This window comes from Cervus canadensis, chromosome 3 (genome assembly GCF_019320065.1).
Source record: "Cervus canadensis isolate Bull #8, Minnesota chromosome 3, ASM1932006v1, whole genome shotgun sequence".
NCBI classification, from domain to species: Eukaryota; Metazoa; Chordata; class Mammalia; order Artiodactyla; family Cervidae; genus Cervus; species Cervus canadensis.
In genome coordinates this window covers 68,092,275-68,110,633 of record NC_057388.1, presented here as the reverse complement: position 1 = coordinate 68,110,633, position 18,359 = coordinate 68,092,275, and the positions used below count along the sequence as shown (strand labels likewise).

The window sequence follows — 18,359 nt, the reverse complement described above, 5'->3', positions numbered from 1 at the left end:
CATCGAAAAAGCAAGAGAGTTCCAGAAAAACATCTACTTCTGCTTTATTGGCTATACCAAAGCCTCCAACTGTATGGATCACAACAAACTGTGGAAAATTCTTCAAAAGATGGGAATACCAGACCACCTAACCTGCCTCTTGAGAAATCTGTATGCAGGTCAGGAAGCAACAGTTAGAACTGGACATGGAACAACAGATTGGTTCCAAATACGGAAAGGAATACGTCAGGCTGTATATTGTCACCCTGCTTATTTAACTTGTATGCAGAGTACATCATGAGAAAGGCTGGGCTGGAAGAAGCACAAACTAGAATCAAAACTGCCAGGAGAAATATCAATAACCTCAGATATGCAGATGACACCACCTTTATGGCAGAAAGTTAAGAAGAACTAAAGAGCTTCTTGAGGAAAGTGAAAGAGGAGAGTAAAAAAGTTGGCTTAAAACTCAACATTCAGAAAACTAAGATCATGGCATCTGGTCCCATGGCATCTGATCATGGCAAATAGATGGGGAAACAGTGGCAACAGTGACAGACTTTATTTTTTTACACTCCAAAATCACTGCAAATGATGACTGCAGCCATGAAATTAAAAGATACTTGCTCCTTGGAAGAAAAGCTATGACCAACCCAGACAGCATATTACAAAGCAGAGACATTACTTTGCCAACAAGGTCCATCTAGTCAAAGCTATGGTTTTTCCAGTAGTCATGTATGGATGTGAGAGTTGGACTATAAAGCTGGGCACCAAAGAATTGATGTTTTTGAACTGTGGTGTTGGAGAAGACTATTGAGAGTCCCTTGGGCTGCAAGGAGAGCCAACCAGTCCATCCTAAAGGAGATCAGTCCTGGGTGTTCATTGGAAGGACTGATGCTGAAGCTGAAAGTCCAATACTTTGGCCACCTCATGTGAAGAACTGACTCATTTGAAAAGACCCTCATGCTGGGAAAGATTGAAGGTGGAAGAAGGGGATGACAGAGAATGAGATGGTTGGATGGCATCACTGACTCAATGCACATGAGTTTGAGTAAAGTCCAGGAGTTGGTGATGGACAGGGAGGCCTGGCATGCTACAGTCCATGGGGTAGCAAAGAGTCAGACACAACTGAGTGACTGAACTGAAGTGAACTGAAAACCTACACCCACACAGAGACCTGCCTGTGAATGTTCACAGCAGCATTATTCATAATAGTCCCAAACCGGAAATAACAGTGGATAGATACAATGTGGTATATCTATACAATGAAGGAACGCTCCACAATAAAAAGGAACAAAGTCCATCACAGATGAACTTCAAAAACATGCCAAATAAATGAAGCCAGATCAAGACCACATGTTTGTATGAAATGTCCAAAAAAGGCAAACTTACAAAGATAAAAAGTAAATTAGTCACTATCTAGAGCTGGAGATAGGATTGCAAATTAAGATTAAATGGAAACAAGGGATATTTGGGGAGAGATGGAAAGTGTTTTACAACTAACATTGTGTTTGGGGATGGTTGCACCACTCAGTAAAGTTACTTTAAAAAAAATCATTAAAATGTATAACTTGAAATGGCTGAATTTATGACAAACAAAAATACCTCAGTAAAAAATTTTATGAAAAGTCTTTAATTTTATGCAATAAATATGTTTCTAAACATAGTGTTTAGTTTCTAAAAGTCTGTATATATTGAGTTATATTTGATAAGTACAAATAAAAGTAGCAATGAGAAAGAAATTATATAATAGGTACAGATGAAATTTTAGAAATTATTTTCTAAAAAGCACACTTAGGCAATTCCCTGCCTTACCGTGGTTAGCAGTCTACCCTTCCACTACCAGGGGCCCAGGTTCAATCCTTGGTGTGGGAACTAAGATCCCACAAGTTGTATGGTGCAGCCAAGGGGCGGGGGGGAATGACTATTTTAAAATAAAAATTACATTTTGGGAAAATGTAATTTTCCAAAGTTGGCTTAAAAACAGGGAGATGAATACATCAATCCATCAAAGAATAGTTTATCAATGTCTTATTTATTAAAAGTATTACAGGACCAGTCTGGGTAAAGATAAGGACTTTAAAACATTAAAATATATATGTATGATTCCTATACTACAGAAGATAATGTTTCAGGGAATACTTTATAAGTGAAAATATCATTTTTATAGCTTTTATCTCTGATACAAAAAAAAAAAAGACTAATGCCAGTTTCATGACAGTTGATGCAAAAGTTCTAAACAATATAGCAGCAAAACTATATTAGTAGTTAGTAATGGAGTACCGAAAAAAACTGGATCTTACCATTTTAAGCTAGAAATTGCCTTAAAATCAGTTGCAGCATTCTAAAATGGAAACCAGGATTTGTAAGTGGGCAACCTTCCCTTTTTGGAGGGGCAAGTTTCCCTAAAATATACTCGGAGTTCCCCTAGCCCTGGGGAAATCTTGAACCAGTAAAGAAAACCAATTATACTCACCTCAAGGTGTTAATTGCAGAGTTAAGCCACTACACATCTGTTGCTTGTCAACCTGCCCCAGTCCTGAAAACTACCTGTCCTTGCCTAAGCACAACATCAGAGGAAAATTAGGAGCCAGAGTTAAAGCAGGAAGGCTGTGCAATCCTGATCTTTTCTACACCTCATGCAGGAGGAAGGACTGTGACAAAAATGTATTTGGCATTCTGGACTGTATGTCACACGGGCTATTGTTGAAAGTTGAATAAGCCACCCTTTGAAAGGTATTGTCAAGTCATGGGAGTCAAGTCAGAACATAACTCTGAAAGCAGGGGTTCAATTTCACCTTCTGAGAGTGGATGTCCCCACTGCCTTTTACCTGGAAATAGAATGTAAGGTGTGCCTTGGACAGGAAAAAGAAAGAACTTCCTCATTGCTCTGCCTGACGCTAAGCAGAGGATATGTCTTCGTGCATCTGGTGGTAGCCCTGACCTTCACAAGAAGGACTATGGATGGGTTTGGGCTTCTGGGTTCTTAGAGGGATCACTCCTGGCAGATGGTAGCAGCCATCACTTGCGGGGGATCGCTGTGCCCAGCAGGGCAGGTGTCATAAGGTTCTATCTGAGGCAAGAATAGAGTGGTAAGACAAAAGAGTAGAGAGCAAACTCACAAACAGTTGTGGGAAAGAAACACTTGGAGATAGAGGCAATTTACAGCAGGAAAACCATCAGGGACTCGTGCCATGGTAATTTAAATAAAAATAGGAATTGTGATTCCCTTTTATAGTCACCAGTAGAGAGGCCAAAAACAATGAATTATCCAACCTAACAATGTAGAGTTTATGCTCTACAGTCAAGAATAGTTTCTCATAACAGGAAACATTAACATAATAAAACACAAAAAGTCAGTTAAGAAAATCTGTATTTTCATTGCATTGATTAAAAAGGTATTCAAGAAAATCTAATACTCTTTACTTTAAAAAAAAGCAAAAAACTTAAACAAGATATGGGATACTGGTTTAACATGATAAAGACTTTGTTGTTCAGTCACTCAATTGTATCCAAGTCTTTGCTACCCCATGGACTGCAGTATGCCAGGCTTCCCTCTCCTTCACCATCTCCCGAAGCTTGCTCAAACTCATGTCCGTTGAGCCAGTGATGTCATCCAGTCATCTCATCCTATGTCGTCCCCTTCTAATCCTGCCTTCAATCTTTCCCGGCATCAGGGTCTTTTCCAAATGAGTCAGCTCTTCACTTGAGGTGGCCAAAGCAATTGGAGCTTCAGCTTTAGCATCAGTCCTTCCAATGAATATTCAGGACTGGTCTCCTTTAGGATTGATTGGTTTGGTCTCCTTGCAGTCCAAGGGACTCTCAACAGTCTTCTCCAACACCACAATTCAAAAACATCAATTCTTTGGTGCTCAGCTTTCTTTATAGTCCAACTGTCACATCCATACATGACTACTGGAAAAACCATAGCTTGGACTAGACAGACCTTTGATGATAAAGTAATGTCTCTGCTTTTCAATATGCTGTCTAGGTTTGTCATAGCTTTTCTTCCAAGGAGCAAGTATCTTTTAATTTCATGGCGGTAGTCATCATTTGCAGTGATTTTGGAGTGCAAAAAAATAGTCTGTCACTGTTTCCATTGTTTCCCCATCTATTTGCCAAGAAGTGATCAGACTGGATGCCATGATTAAGACTAGCTCTCAAAAATCAAGAATCAACATCCTGCTTAACAGCAAATTCTAGAGATACTCCTATCATCAAAAGAACCAAGAGAAAAATGTTATTATCATCAAATAATAGAGTTCAGGAACTTCTAGAAAAAGCACTAGAGTGTGTAGCAGTAATAACTATCATCTTGGAAAGAAAACTAAAGCTCTCATGATTTTCCAGTCATGTTACTATCAAACTAGAAAATCCAAAGAAACAATGAATAGCCACTAGCAATATTAAGAATGATACCAGTAATTAATTATAAAATATAATGGAAAAAATCTCCACGGTAGCAACAAAAAAACATAATTCCCATGAATATGTGCTACATGAAATGTGTAAGATCTACCAAAACCAAAGTACTAAATTGTACTGCGAGACAGAAAAAAAGATGCTTAAATTTAAAAAACAACAACAATCACAATGATATGGATGGAAAGATTTCGTACCATAAAAGGTGCACTTTTCTCAAATTAAATTATAGGTTTAGTGGCAGTCCAATTAAAATTCCAAAAAGAGAGTGACAAAATTACGCTAAATTTCCAACTAAAAACAGGCAAAAATATCTTAAGAAATTTTGCAAAATGAAACTAATCATGCTAGATGTTAAAACACTTTAAAAAGCTATGATAAATAGTATAGTGGTACTAGGCCCAATAACTAATGAACAGATCTTTAGAAGAGATTGCCTTGAGAAGAGAGTAAAATATACAACAACTAAATATGATGAATAAAGGATCATAAGTCAGTATGTAAATGAGTGAATAATGTAACTTATGGTGTAGAAAATATTAGTTATGTCTGCTTAGACTATTATTCAAAGTCTTTCCTGTGGCCTAAGAGGATCCTTCTACTTTTCTACATGATTTGGGTCTCTCTCTACCATCCCTGGTGGTGCATATGGTAAAGAATCCACCTGCAATGCAGGAGATCTGGGTTTGATCCCTGGGCTGGGAAGATCCCCTGGAGAAGGGAATGGCTACCTACTCCAGTATTCTTGCCTGGTGAATTCCATGGACAGAGGAGCCTAGCAGGCTACAGTTCTTGGGGTCACAAAGAGTCAGACATGATTGAGCAACTAACACACACACCATCAACCTCATTTAATAACCTCTTGGCTCCTGTTCCAATCTCCTAAGCCATCTTCCTGTCTCTCAAACACACTAAGCTTACTCCTGCCTCCAGGTCTTGACATGCACTGTTCTCTCCGCCCTTACAGTCAAATGTCATCTTCTTAGAGATGGCCTGATAACAACTGCTGCTTAAATTAAAAAAAAACCAACAGCAAGAATCACAGTGATATGGATGGAAAGACTGCTCAGACAGCATCCTCACCTCCACCTCAGGCACCTGCTATTAATGGCACTGTCACTCTCCAAAATTACTTTGTTTGTTAACATGTTCATTGCTTTTTTACTAGAATGCAGGCTCCCTAAGAATAGGATACTTATTCCCTCATTTCTATCGAAGGAAGATGAGGAACGAACTCTTACCATTTACTAAAGGTTTAAAAATGAACACACATTTATACATATGAATTATGTACACATGTGTGTCTGCACTCGTATGTGTTATGTACATACATGTGCATGCATCTTATATATACACGTATGTGCACATATATTTATATACACCTACGTGTGTGTACAAAACGAAGGTAAGGACCATTATTGATAAGAACTATTCAACACAGATTTGTGTTCTACACAATAACTTGTATTAAATGTACATATAAACAAATATTTACCATAACCAAGATAGTCAGTTACAGATTTATTAGTAACAGTGAGAAATCTCTTATGTTATTCTTTATCATCACATAACACCATCATTTAATTATAATCTTATCCTCCTCACTTATTTTTATCCACACCGTAAACATCTTATTTACCACACTGAAAATAGGACATGGTTAAGTAAATGAGACTTCCAAACTTAACCTTCAGTTCCAATTGAATTCATGCCCTGTCTTTTACTTATCGTGATTCTTAGTTTTATTGCAAATTCAAGAGTCCCAGTGGAAAGCAAGCATGTGATTCCCTTAAATGAAAGAAGACTGGACTTGCCCATCTGAATAGAATTTGGGTGTTCCTTGTCTAAGCTTTCTGTGATTCCCTTAAATGAAAGAAGACTGGACTTGCCCATCTGAATAGAATTTGGGTGTTCCTTGTCTAAGCTTTCTCCTTTTTCTCCTCCCACCACATCCCCATCCCAAACCCTGGCTCTACATCACCTCCTATCTGCATGGGCAATCCGTCTACCACCATCTACTGTTACGTTTGAGTCTCTGGTGCCCTCCCTACCCCCAGTGCCCTGGTGAAGTCAGAGAAAAAGCTGATATAAGAGGGAGGTGGGAGGGGGGTTCAGGTCGAGGGGACACATGTACACCCATGACTGTTTCATGTCAATGTATGGCAAAAGCACCACAGTATCGTAAAGCAATTAGCCTACAATTTAAATAAACAAATTTTTTAAAAATTGTAAATCAACTATACTTCAATAAAAAGAATTTTAATTAAAAAAAGAATCACAGAGTGAGAGAAACTGTTTTTTTGTTGTTATTGATGTAAGAAGATGAAGAGGAAACAATCTATTTTAAAAAGTCAAAATTTACAAGTTAGATCATCCTAAGATCGGATAGCTGGACAGCAGAATCTCTTCCAAATGCACACACACTACTATATTTAAAATAGATAGCTGACAAAGACCTACTGTATAGCATAGAGGGCTCTACTCAATAATCTGTAATCATCTAAATGGGAAAAGAATTTGAAAAAGAAGATTGATACATGTATATGTGTATAACTGCATCCCTTTCCAGTACACCCACCTGAAACTGAGACACTGTTGATCAACTATAATTCAACATAAAATAAATTTTTTAAAAAATCATCGACAAAAAACAGATGGGTTCTCTCTTTACTGTTATGTGTTTCACATCCTAGAACAACCAACCACAGTTCACATGGAATATTTGCTTCTTGCATGGTGTGGGGTGTGGGGTATACAGGAATGTGTATGTGTGGTTTATTGCTGTCAGGCCACCTATTGTAGAAAAAAATCAAGGAGTTCTAAAAAAATTTTTTCCAGTATTTCTGCATTCCTTTACACAGTTTAATCATCTACTTCTTGAAGAAGAAAGGAGAGAGTTACAGGAACAGACTTGGCCTGAATTGTTTCAATAATAGAGTTAAATGTCTTTATTAAGCCTTTTCTTTCTGAGGAATGGTTCACAGTAAAGTGTAACACCAGTTGCTGACCTCTGGAACAATCCAGTGTTGGCCTCAAGACTTGTTTGACCAGGCCAAATCAGGTCAGGACAGGCATATGTTTGGTTTTATTAACATATCTGTCCAAAAGAGTGAAATTCCACAACTGTATGACCCCTTAAAGTCATTGAGAACTGCTTCCCACCCTTCATAGTCTTGATAACACAGGAACTGACTGTTCTTTTCATTTTTAACCATCCCATAGTCTTTATCTGCTGCCTGTATGAGTTAGGACCCAACGATTGAACTATTATATAATTTGGTTACAGACAAACTTGCTTCCTGAACATTCAGAAGGAGTATTATATAATGACACTTTTCCTTCCTTCCAATCTAAAAATACATATTTTGGGGATCCATTCTGCAACTGGAATTCAGCTACACAAGGACTTAATTTGCCTCCAGTTTAAAACAAGACCAAAAAAAAAAAAAAAAACCCTACCTGTTCCACAGCCCTGGAATTTCTTCATAAAGCAAACAGCTTAGGTTGAAGAAGTCCCCAGATGGTGGAGTAGGAAGACCCTGGGCTCACCTGCTGTCAAGGGCATCCCAAAATGACAACTATTTACAGAGAAACCACTGATGTGAAAGACCAGAACCTACCAGAAAAAATCTTCTACAGTTATAGATAAAAAGGAGAAACCGCAGAGGCAGGTAGGAGAGGTGACAGTTGCCATATAGTTGACAGCCACAGCAGTGGGTGGGCAAACCACAAATGGGAGAAGAGCTATAACTGCAGAGACTGTCCCCTAGGAGTGAGGAATCAGAGCCCCACACTGTGCTCCCCAGCCCAAGGGTCCAGAGCCAGGAAGATGAACCTACAGAATGTCTGGGTTTAAAGGCAGCAGGGATTACTTTTGGGGGAAGCCAGAGGGCTGAGGAAAATAGAGACTCCACTCTTAAAGGTCACACGCAAAATCTCACGTGCTCTGGGACCCAAGGCAGAAGCAATAATTTGAAAGGAGCCTGCATCAGACCTACCTGATGATTTTGCAGTGCTCCAGAGAGACAGGAGGCACCGAGATGCTGGTGGCAGTCATTTTGAGGAGCAAGTTCTGCCATGTGAACACTGGCCCTGGTGGGAACTACTCTGGAATCCTCCCAAGACCCAGCTCTGCCCGCCAGCCTGTAGGCATTAGTACTAGAACATCTCAGGCCAAGCAACTAGCAGGAGGAGACACAGCCCCACCACCAGGAGGCTAGCTGCCTCAAGACCCACTGAGTCATAGCCAATCCTGGACACGGCTTTGTGCATCCACCAGGGGACCCCAGACTTGGCTCCACACACCAGGGTGCAAACATTAGTTCTGGAACACCAAGGGTCCTGGAGCCAGAGGCGCCTGGATTCCGCTCTGCCCACACCAGCCCCAGAATCTGCTTCCCGGCCACGCCCCCTCCTCCCCAACCCTCAACATCCGCCCCTCCCCTCGCCCCTCACCCCTAGTCTGGCTCCATTCACCAGTAGGGAAACACAACTTCAGGACATCCTCGACCCCCCAGCAGCTCTATCAGGAACTGGCCTCAACCAACAGTGACGTAACACCAGTTCTGGGACCCCTGGATTCTGTAGCCAGAGACCCCAGGACTAGACCCTGCCCACCAACAGGCCGATGGTTGGCAGACAGTCAGACAGTGGTCCTAGGGGCTAGCCCCACCCACCAGCCTTGGGCCTCCCAGGGCCCTGCAGTCAGAGCCCTGGGGACCCAGTTCCACTCATCAGTAAGCCAGCACTACAGCCAACCTTGTCATTACCTGGCCCCGCCAGCCAGTAGCCAGAAGCCTCCACACAAGGGGCAACCAGTTCAACAGGGCGGCCAGTCATGTCAAGCAGCATGCCCAGAGTAGTCAGTCAGCACACTACATCAGAAGCACCCACACAGCCCACAGAGGGAGAACCCCTAGAGCACACAGCAGTGATGACCTGAGCTGCTGCTGCTGCTGCTGCTAAGTCGCTTCAGTCGTGTCCGACTCTGTGCGACCCCATAGACGGCAGCCCACCAGGCTCCCCCGTCCCTGGGATTCTCCAGGCAAGGACACTGGAGTGGGCTGCCATTTCCTTGTCCAATGCATGAAAGTGAAAAGTGAAAGTGAAGTCGCTCAGTCTGTCCAACTCTTCACAACCCCATGGACTGCAGCCCACCAGGCTCCTCCATCCATGGGATTTTCCAGGCAGGAGTACTGGAGTGGGGTGCCATTGCCTTCTCTCTAGAACACTACAAAAGGCCAATTCTCCAACAGTGGGAAAAGTAACCACCATATACACAGGATGAAATTTCGCATTTTCAACAACATAGATGGACCTAGAGCCTATGATGCTTAAAGAAATCAGTCAGTCAAAGACAAATACTTTATGTTATCACTTATACGTGGAACCTGAAAAATAAAAAAAATTTAAAAATGAATCAATATGACAAAACAGAAACAGATTTACAGATATTTAGAATAAACTAGTGCCTGGAAAATCCCATGGATGGAGAAGCCTGGTAGGCTCAGTCCATGGGGTTGCTAAGAGTCGGACAGACTGAGCGACTTCACTTTCACTTTTCACTTTCCTGCACTAGAGAAGGAAATGGCAACCCACTCCAGTGTTCTTGCCTGGAGAATCCCAGAGACTGGGGAGCCTGGTGGGCTGCCGTCTACGGGGTCGCACAGAGTCAGACATGACTGAAGCGACTTAGCAGCAGCAGCAGCAGAATAAACTAGTAGTTTCCAGTGGGGCTAGCAAAGAAGGGGGTGGGTAACACAGGGATAGAGGATTCAGAGATACAAATCACTATGTATAAAATAAATTATCTATAAGGATATATTGTACAGCACAGGGAATATAGGTATTATTTTATAATAATGTCAAATGGAGTATAACCTATGAAAATTTTGAAACACTATGTTGCGTATCTGAAACTACTATAATGCTGTAAACCAGCTCTATCTCAATTTTAAAAACCTAAGAAGAAAAAGTAAATTTAAAAGTATGTTAAATAAATATTATGACACCTATGAATGAGAAAAAAGAAGGAAGGAAGGAAAGAAAGAAGGATAAAGAAAGCAATGGAGGAAGGGAGGGAGGAAAGGAGAGTGAGAAAGAAAGAAGGAAAAGATTAAAGAGCAAAATAATTTTTCATCTTTCTGCTCCCTAACCAGTGTAACCACAAGATAATATATAAAGTGAAACCATGAAATAAAAACATTCTCCATAAAAATAAGGAAAAAACCCTTTGTATCAAATCATTCTAGATCATACAACGTAAAGAAAATAGATACTTAACACCTATGTTTAATATAGATAACAGGCAAAAAATAGAACAAAGCACAGGTTGCATATATTTCAGTCCAAACAATCTCTATTTACCATTTATGCCATTATTTTATCCTTTGTACTGCAATAAGGATGGAGTTTCTTGCCCCTCTCTCAAAAGAAATTTCATGCTCTGATAAGTATGGCCATATGTGTTTCTCCTTCAGGAACAGAATGCTTTAGGGCTCAGATGTCTCCAGAGGAAGTGAGGTGACTTGGGCAAGATGAATAAATATCCCTTCTTCATTGGGGTACTGAAAGTCAAGGCATTACCACTGTCAGAAACCAGAAAACAAGGCAGGAGCTATTCCCAGGAACAATGATTTAAAGGAAGGATGGGAAAGAGTCATTAAAATAAAGAGTCTTTCCAAACCATACCCAGACTTTCTAAATCATACCCAGATACATATCTCTGCTTTTAGAAGCCAGTCCAAAACACTTGCCCTCTTTCTCTTTTTTGTGTTTTATTTTTTTTAATTTTTGGTCACACTGCATGGCATATGGGATCTTGGTTCCCAACCAGGGAATTTCCCCTTGAAGTGGAAGCTCAGAGTCTCAACCACGGTACCACCAGTAATCCCTGATATCTTTCTTTTTTGCTGCTTCATTCTTGCCCAACTGACAGTCTCCACTCTCATCAGTCATCTCCTCTATCTCCTGGCCTACTCCAGCCTTTGGTTTCTATGTCAATATGACTTTGCATTCTAGAATTTAGTGCCTATCCTGTGCTAAGGATACATCAGTAAGGAAAATAAATCTCAGTCCTCAGGAGCTTAAATTCTAGTGGGAGGAAAAAGACCAACAACAAAAATTAGTTAAAAATTAAAATATAGAGAACTAGTTGACCATACAACAATGCTGCTCATCAAATTTTTGACCTGCAAAAATGTCCGTTTCATGAGTCAAACTTTATATTAAATGGTGATAATACTATTTTTTAAATTAAGCAGGGAAGAATAGGTAGCAGGGTGGATGGGGGGTAAGCATACAGATGGTAACTTAAAACAGGGCAATCAGTCTCCAAGTGGTAAAATTATATGAGATGGTTTTTCTGCTCTTTCAGTATTCTTCTAAGGAGCATGCACTGCTTCATAATGAGTTTTAAAAAACTTTATGACGTCAAAATTGCTGAAAAACTGAAATGAGTCATTGTTATTTTAGCCACTAAATTGTGTCCAACTCTTTTGTGACTCCATGCACTGTAGCCCGCCAGGCTTCTCTGTCCATGGGATTTTCCAGGAGAGAATACTGGAGTGGCTTACCATTTCCTTTTGTAGGGAATCTTCCTAATCCAGGGCTCAAAGCTACATCACCTGCACTGGCAGGCAGATCCTTAGCCACCAGGAAAGCCCAAAATGCATCATACAACCATAAATTTTATGTTACTTACATCAAGGAGGAATATAAGACAGATCATATTAATACAATCTTATTCACACCCTATGAAATTGGAAATTCACACCCTATGAAATTGAAATTCACACCCTAAAAAATATAGTATAGTATAAAATATCTAACATATATGTTCTAAGCCATGAATTTTAAAAATAAGAAATAAACTATTTTAATTTTAAAAATAAGAAATAAACTATTTTAATCGGTATTGTAGAAATACAATTTTGTTACACTTTTTAATATACATAATCAAAGAACAAAACAATGCAAAATATTAAAGTATTTCCCTCAATTTTACATTCTTGAAACTGTTATACTTGTTTAACTTCAAGTGAATATCCATTTTCTGTTATTTACCAGACTTTATAACTTACAGTCACTAGGTACCATAGTTTTAAATGTAGCATTTAACTGTTATTGGAGAATGAACTAGCAACCCTCTCCAGTATTCTTGCCTGAGAAATCCCATGGACAGAGGAGCCTGGTGGGCTATGGTCCATGGGGTCGCAAAGAGTCAGACTTGACTTAGTGACTAAACAACTATAAACTGTTACAGGAAGATGATGTAAAACGTAGGAAGCAAACAAAACTTTACAGAAGGATAAGAAAGTAGATTCAATGTGTATCTAAAAACAGTGAGTGCAGCTCAGGAAAGACTTACTGATTTAGCAGGACATCAAGAATAAAAGATGTTCCAAAGGCGTCCAGCTGGAAGCTTGCCTGGTCAACGTGAGTCAACTGCAATATCAAAAAGATAAGAGGAATTTATTATGCAGCCATGGAGATCTGATGATAAGCATATCTCATGATCATCTGAAAGTTTTATAATATAAATTAGAAAACCAATTCAACATGGAAGTGAAATAAAAACAAAGTAAAACTTTACCTTCTTTAAAGCCATTCACTAATCTAAAGTACCACTTAACCAAGGAAAGCAAGTACCCTCCCTTCCTGCTTTATCTCAAGTAACTAAATATTTCATTTCCAAGAAAATTGAACTACATTTCATTCTGGTTTAAATGATTGACTCCTTTAAAATTAAGCTTTGCATATTAAAAAAGAAATAGGGAAAATAAGTTAATGCCAGACTAGATTAGTATGATGAATGTGATCTATTATAAGGAAGATATCTAAACATCTAAAAAACCCTTTTCATCCTATCTCAAATACATACTTTAAAAGTAATAGTTCTGTTCTAATTTACCAAATGGGATTTCATCAAGGTTTCTGCAATTCCTAAGAGAAAAACTGAACCCTCGCCCATCTACTGCAAACATCACCCATTAAAATTTAACTGGGAAAACCCATCACTATTTCCTATGCCATTTTAGGGACTCCCAGAGAAAATCACAAGGGATTCTAAAAAACATAGTGTTACCAACAATATTAACATATTGAAAAACCACATGCATTAACTGAAAAGAGTAAGCAAAACTATTTATTCCAACTCCTCATAAAACAGAACTATACCTAAGCAGTAGAACTAAAAATTATTTGATTTTTTTGGCTTATATTTGTCTATAGCATCCAAAATTTCTACAATAAGCATGTATAATTCCTGCAGTAAGCATGTATAATTCCTTCAGTAAAAAAAAGCAAACACTATTTTAGAGATGTAAACCATCTGAGCAATTGTATTTATGTAGCATGTGAGAGAGATGGTGGTGCTGCTCCCCAAGAACCAGAGCGTCTCAGTAAGGGTCATCCTAGGATTCTGTGGGACACAAAGGGCACCTCAGTCATACCTGGGATTTCTACTCTCATCAAACTATGGTATGAGGAGAAAGGAGAGAGCATAATAATCATAAAGCTTTCTGGAATCAAAGGATAGCCCTTCAGTTTTAAAGTCTTTGAAATAAACGGGCATGGGAGAATGCTAACACATTCTGATCCTCATGAAATCACAAGGGAGAAGAACTCTCTGGATAGTTCTTAGCCTCATTAAACATTCAACCCCCTAACTACTCACTGTTCCCAATTAACACCCTGTGTTATTACCAAATTCTGACTTCTCTTCTATGATAGTTCTTGGAGCCACACCTTACTCTTCATTTCCATGTATGCCACAGCTCATATCCTCCTTTGAGCTTTCTAAAACTGACACTACCATGTGAAAATAGATAGCTAGTAGGAAGCTGCTGCATAACACAGGGAACTCAGCTCAGTGATCTGTGATGATCTAGTGAGGTGGGATGCGGGGTGAGAAGGGAGGGAGGGTCAGGAGGGAGGGGATATATGTATGAGTGCTCAGTTGCTCCGTTGTGTCCGACTCTTTGCAACCCCATGGACTGCAGCCCTCCAGGCTCCTCTGTCCATGGGGTTTTCCAGGCAAGAATACTGGAGTGAGTTGCCATTTCCTACTCCAGGGGATCTTCCCGAACCAGGGATCAAACCCATGTTTCTTGCTTCCCTTGCACTGGCAGGCAGATTCTTTACCACTAGAGTAATCTGGGAAGCCTGAATAAATATATATATATATATATACACATATATATATATATATATATACATATAGCTGATTGACAGTGTTGTATTGCAGAAACTAACACAGCACTGCAAAACAATTATGCTCCAATTAAAAAAAAAAAAAAAAACTGACTCCTTACCAAAATAAAATCCTAACTGTAAGTCCTATATTTTCTACTACATCAAATACAAGCTTTCTCTCTCTGCATATCAAGAGCCTCCACAATCATCATTCCCCACCTCAGACGTAACAGCAAACAAGTCCCGAGGGACCCAGTCGTATCCCATTCACACTCAGTTCTCTCTTCTACTCTTTAATTCCACAAGTTTTGTGCATTCCAACCTTTTATGTAGCTCTCCTCACTTGTGCTTTTAAAAACCAGACCCTGAGGTGGTGATCTTTACCAAGGCCATTTCCCAGAAATGGCTCTTACCCACCTTTCAAGACTTCCCTGGTGGGGCTTCCCTGCTGGCTCAGTTGGTAAAGAATCTGACCACAATGCAGGAGACCCAGATTCAATCTCTGGGTCAGGAAGATCCCCTGGAGGAGGAAATAACAACCTACTCCAGTATTCTTGCCTAGAGAATTCCATGGATGGAGGAGCTTGGCAGACTACAGTCCATGGGGTTGCAAAGAGTTGGACATGACTGAATGACTAACATGTCAATACTTACAATTTGTATTAATTCTGTTTAATTCTTATATTTTCTTATTCCTGCAGCTTCAGTTTACAGCTGGTACTTTTATTTTATTGACATCACTCAAGTCCCAAGGAGAAACCTGTGACTTGAATTCAAAAAAGAAATCTATTGACAGCATGGTTAACTGCTGTTTAGTGAAAAATGTTTGTATTATTGATAGTAAAAGGAACAGGATTATATTAATAGTGTTTTAGTGTAAGACAGGCTTCCTTAGACTTTATGCAAATTGGTTCATTCAACAAATAATCTTCTGAGAGTCTTCCAAGTGCTGGAATGCCTTTGATTTGGGGGACAAAGTGGTGAAGAAGGCTGCCCATGTTTTCCCTCTAGTGGGGCTTATCCTCTAGTGGAGGGAGACAGAAAGTGACAGTTAAATAAAATGACACAAAATGAAAAATAAATTTGGAATATAAACACACTGTTCTCAGATTTAATAAAACAGGGTATACAGGAACCAGAATAGATGGGGTTCTAGGTGGTATGGAAGCCTCTCTGAGGAGGTAACATCTGGGTGATGACCTGAATGATTAAAAGGGGTCTACGACAGACAGAATAACAGCCCCCAAAGACGCCCACACTGTAATCTCTGGAATCTATGAACATGTTACCTCACATGGCAAAAGGGCTTTTGGAAGATGTGATTAAGTTAAGGACCTTGAGATGGGGAGAGGATACTGGATTATCCAGGTGGATCCAGTGTAGTCACCACAGTCTTATAAAGTTCAGAGTCAGAGAAGGAAATATGATGGGGATTCTCTAGGCAAGAATACTGGAGTGGGTTGCCATGCCCTCCTCCAAGGGATTTTCCCATCCCAGGGATGGAACCCCGGTCTCCCACATTGCAGGCAGGTTCTTTACCATCTGAACAACCAGAGAAGCCCAAGAACACTGGAGTGGGTAGGCTATCTCTTCTCAAGGGAAACTTCCTGACTGTGGAATTGAACTGGGGTCTCCGGCACTGCAGGCGGATTCTTTACTAGCTGAGCTACCAGGGAAGCCCTGTCATAATGGAAGTAGAGATTAAACTGAGGTGAGGAAAAGACCACATGCCAAGGAATGCTGGTGGCTCTAGAAACAAGAAAAAGGAAAAAGCTAGAGCCAATTCCCAGCCACCAGAAGGAGCCCAGCCCTGAGAACACCTTTATTTTAGCCTTTTAAGACCCAATTCAGGCTTCTGATCCCCAGAACTGCAAGACACTTAATTCAGTTGTTTTACAACATTAAGTTTTCAGTACGACATGTTAAAGCAGCCATGGGAAACTAATGTAGCATCACTAGCAATGTCCCTGAACGTTTAGGAAAATAACTCCAATAACAAGTTGATTGCATCAGTATTCAATGTCATTTTCCTCCATGGCTTGGTTAAAAACCAAGGCACTTGCAACAGTGACACTCACAAACAAGGCACTGATGCTCACGAAGGCACAAGGATCAAACTCCAAACACAGGGGGGACTTCCCTGAAGGTATAGAGGCTAAGAATCCACGCTCTCACTGCAAGGGGTGCAAGTTCAGTCCCTGGTCAGGGAACTAAGACCCCACATGCCAAGCTGTTTGGCCAAAACAAAAACAAAAAACAAACCGACAAACAAATAGAACTCCAAATATAGGACTTCCCAGCCAAACCAAACTTGCAATGGTGATTGCTGAAATACACATTAGCCTTTTTTTCCTTGCATTCTGGATAATCTCCTACCACTCTGGTACTTGCCATCCCCATATGTCTGACTTAACCAGTAGGCCAAAGAGAAGAAACGTTATTTGCTTCTTCAGGTTAGCTTGGAGAAATACTAAATTAAGTAGAATTACACTGAATTCAGGCAATATTAACAATCCAGCTTACTACTCAACACTTTTGAAGTGAGCCAGGACAGCTCACAGAAAGTTAATCTTAAACCTTACCTTCTTAGCTCAAAGGAAAAGAAAATATTTAAGAAGAGGAAACTAATCTACTCAAGATTTTCCTCTTTATTTTGGTGGGGGAGTGCCTAACATATATTGCTCCCCTAATTCTAATATTTATTAACTTTAACTAGAAGATTCAAAGGTAGCAATGACTCTTAGAGACATTTAAAAATTATTATTTTGCAGAAATGCACTTTTTCCAATTACTATGTAAGAATGACTTGTGATTTTAAAATTTTAAGTGCTTCATTACCATAGAATAGCATTGAGAGAACCTCTGGAGCTCATTTAAGGTACATCCTTATTTTACAAATAAAGAAACTGAGGCATGTGGGCAATGTCATTTCCAAATCATATTGGTAGTAGGGCAGCATTTCACCTCCTGGCAGGTCTTTCCCACCACGCTTCATCTCTTTGCTTTCATTCTGCAGCTTGGAGGTGCTTGCAGATTTTCCTGGGTTCTAAAGAGCACTTTTAGAGCACACGAGAAGACAATCAAACCATGACAAACTCTTGACTCCATCAGAAAAGTCAAAAACATTACTACATCTGACACAAACCACAGCCTTAGAAATTAAGAATTATAGTTTACAACACACATAGAAACCAGTTTAAGGGAACAAAATTACAAAGGTAATGGTGAAATGCTTGTGTTTTAAGTAGTGAGGCTGATTTTGATCATAGCTATGAAAAAAGACTGAGGGAGAAAAATGGAAAAATATAAAATAACTATCCAGATGGCAATAAAACTTAATAAATCAATATAATTACATAAGGATAATTTAAATTTCAAATTTCAAAAATGAATCATAGGATTTTAGGACCAGAAAACCTGATACAATCCCCAGATTGAGGCCTGTTTATTATTCACGGGCAAGAGCTAACATTTAAATGTGAAGTTAATATAACCTCCATGCTCCTCATGCATTTTGCTTCTTGGCAGCCTGTCTTTTTCTCTTGAGTTCTCCCAGAGCCAATGAACTAGGGCCAACCTACAGATTCCAAAGAGCAGCTATAAATTAACTTTTCGAGCTTCTGTTATTTACAAGCTTTTTTTAAAAGCAAAGATGCACTAAAACTTCCACAGAATCAGAACTTTGACACAAGGAGAAAGACAGGTAGTTTAATTAAGCCAACCTAAATAATGAATCAATGAATATTAGTGGAGTGAGAGTCACACGG

At 39.6% G+C, this 18,359-nt stretch overlaps 1 protein-coding gene across 14 annotated transcripts in view; it reads right to left on the bottom strand.

The window, feature by feature from the left end:
• ADAM22 (ADAM metallopeptidase domain 22) overlaps positions 1-18,359 on the bottom strand; it is a 225,008-nt gene that overhangs the window by 173,940 nt on the left and 32,709 nt on the right. For all 14 annotated transcript variants that reach the window (XM_043463389.1, XM_043463392.1, XM_043463391.1 and 11 more), the window contains exon 3: positions 12,767-12,843. In XM_043463389.1, the coding sequence (XP_043319324.1) occupies positions 12,767-12,843 (77 nt within the window). The remainder of the gene's footprint in view (positions 1-12,766; positions 12,844-18,359) is intronic.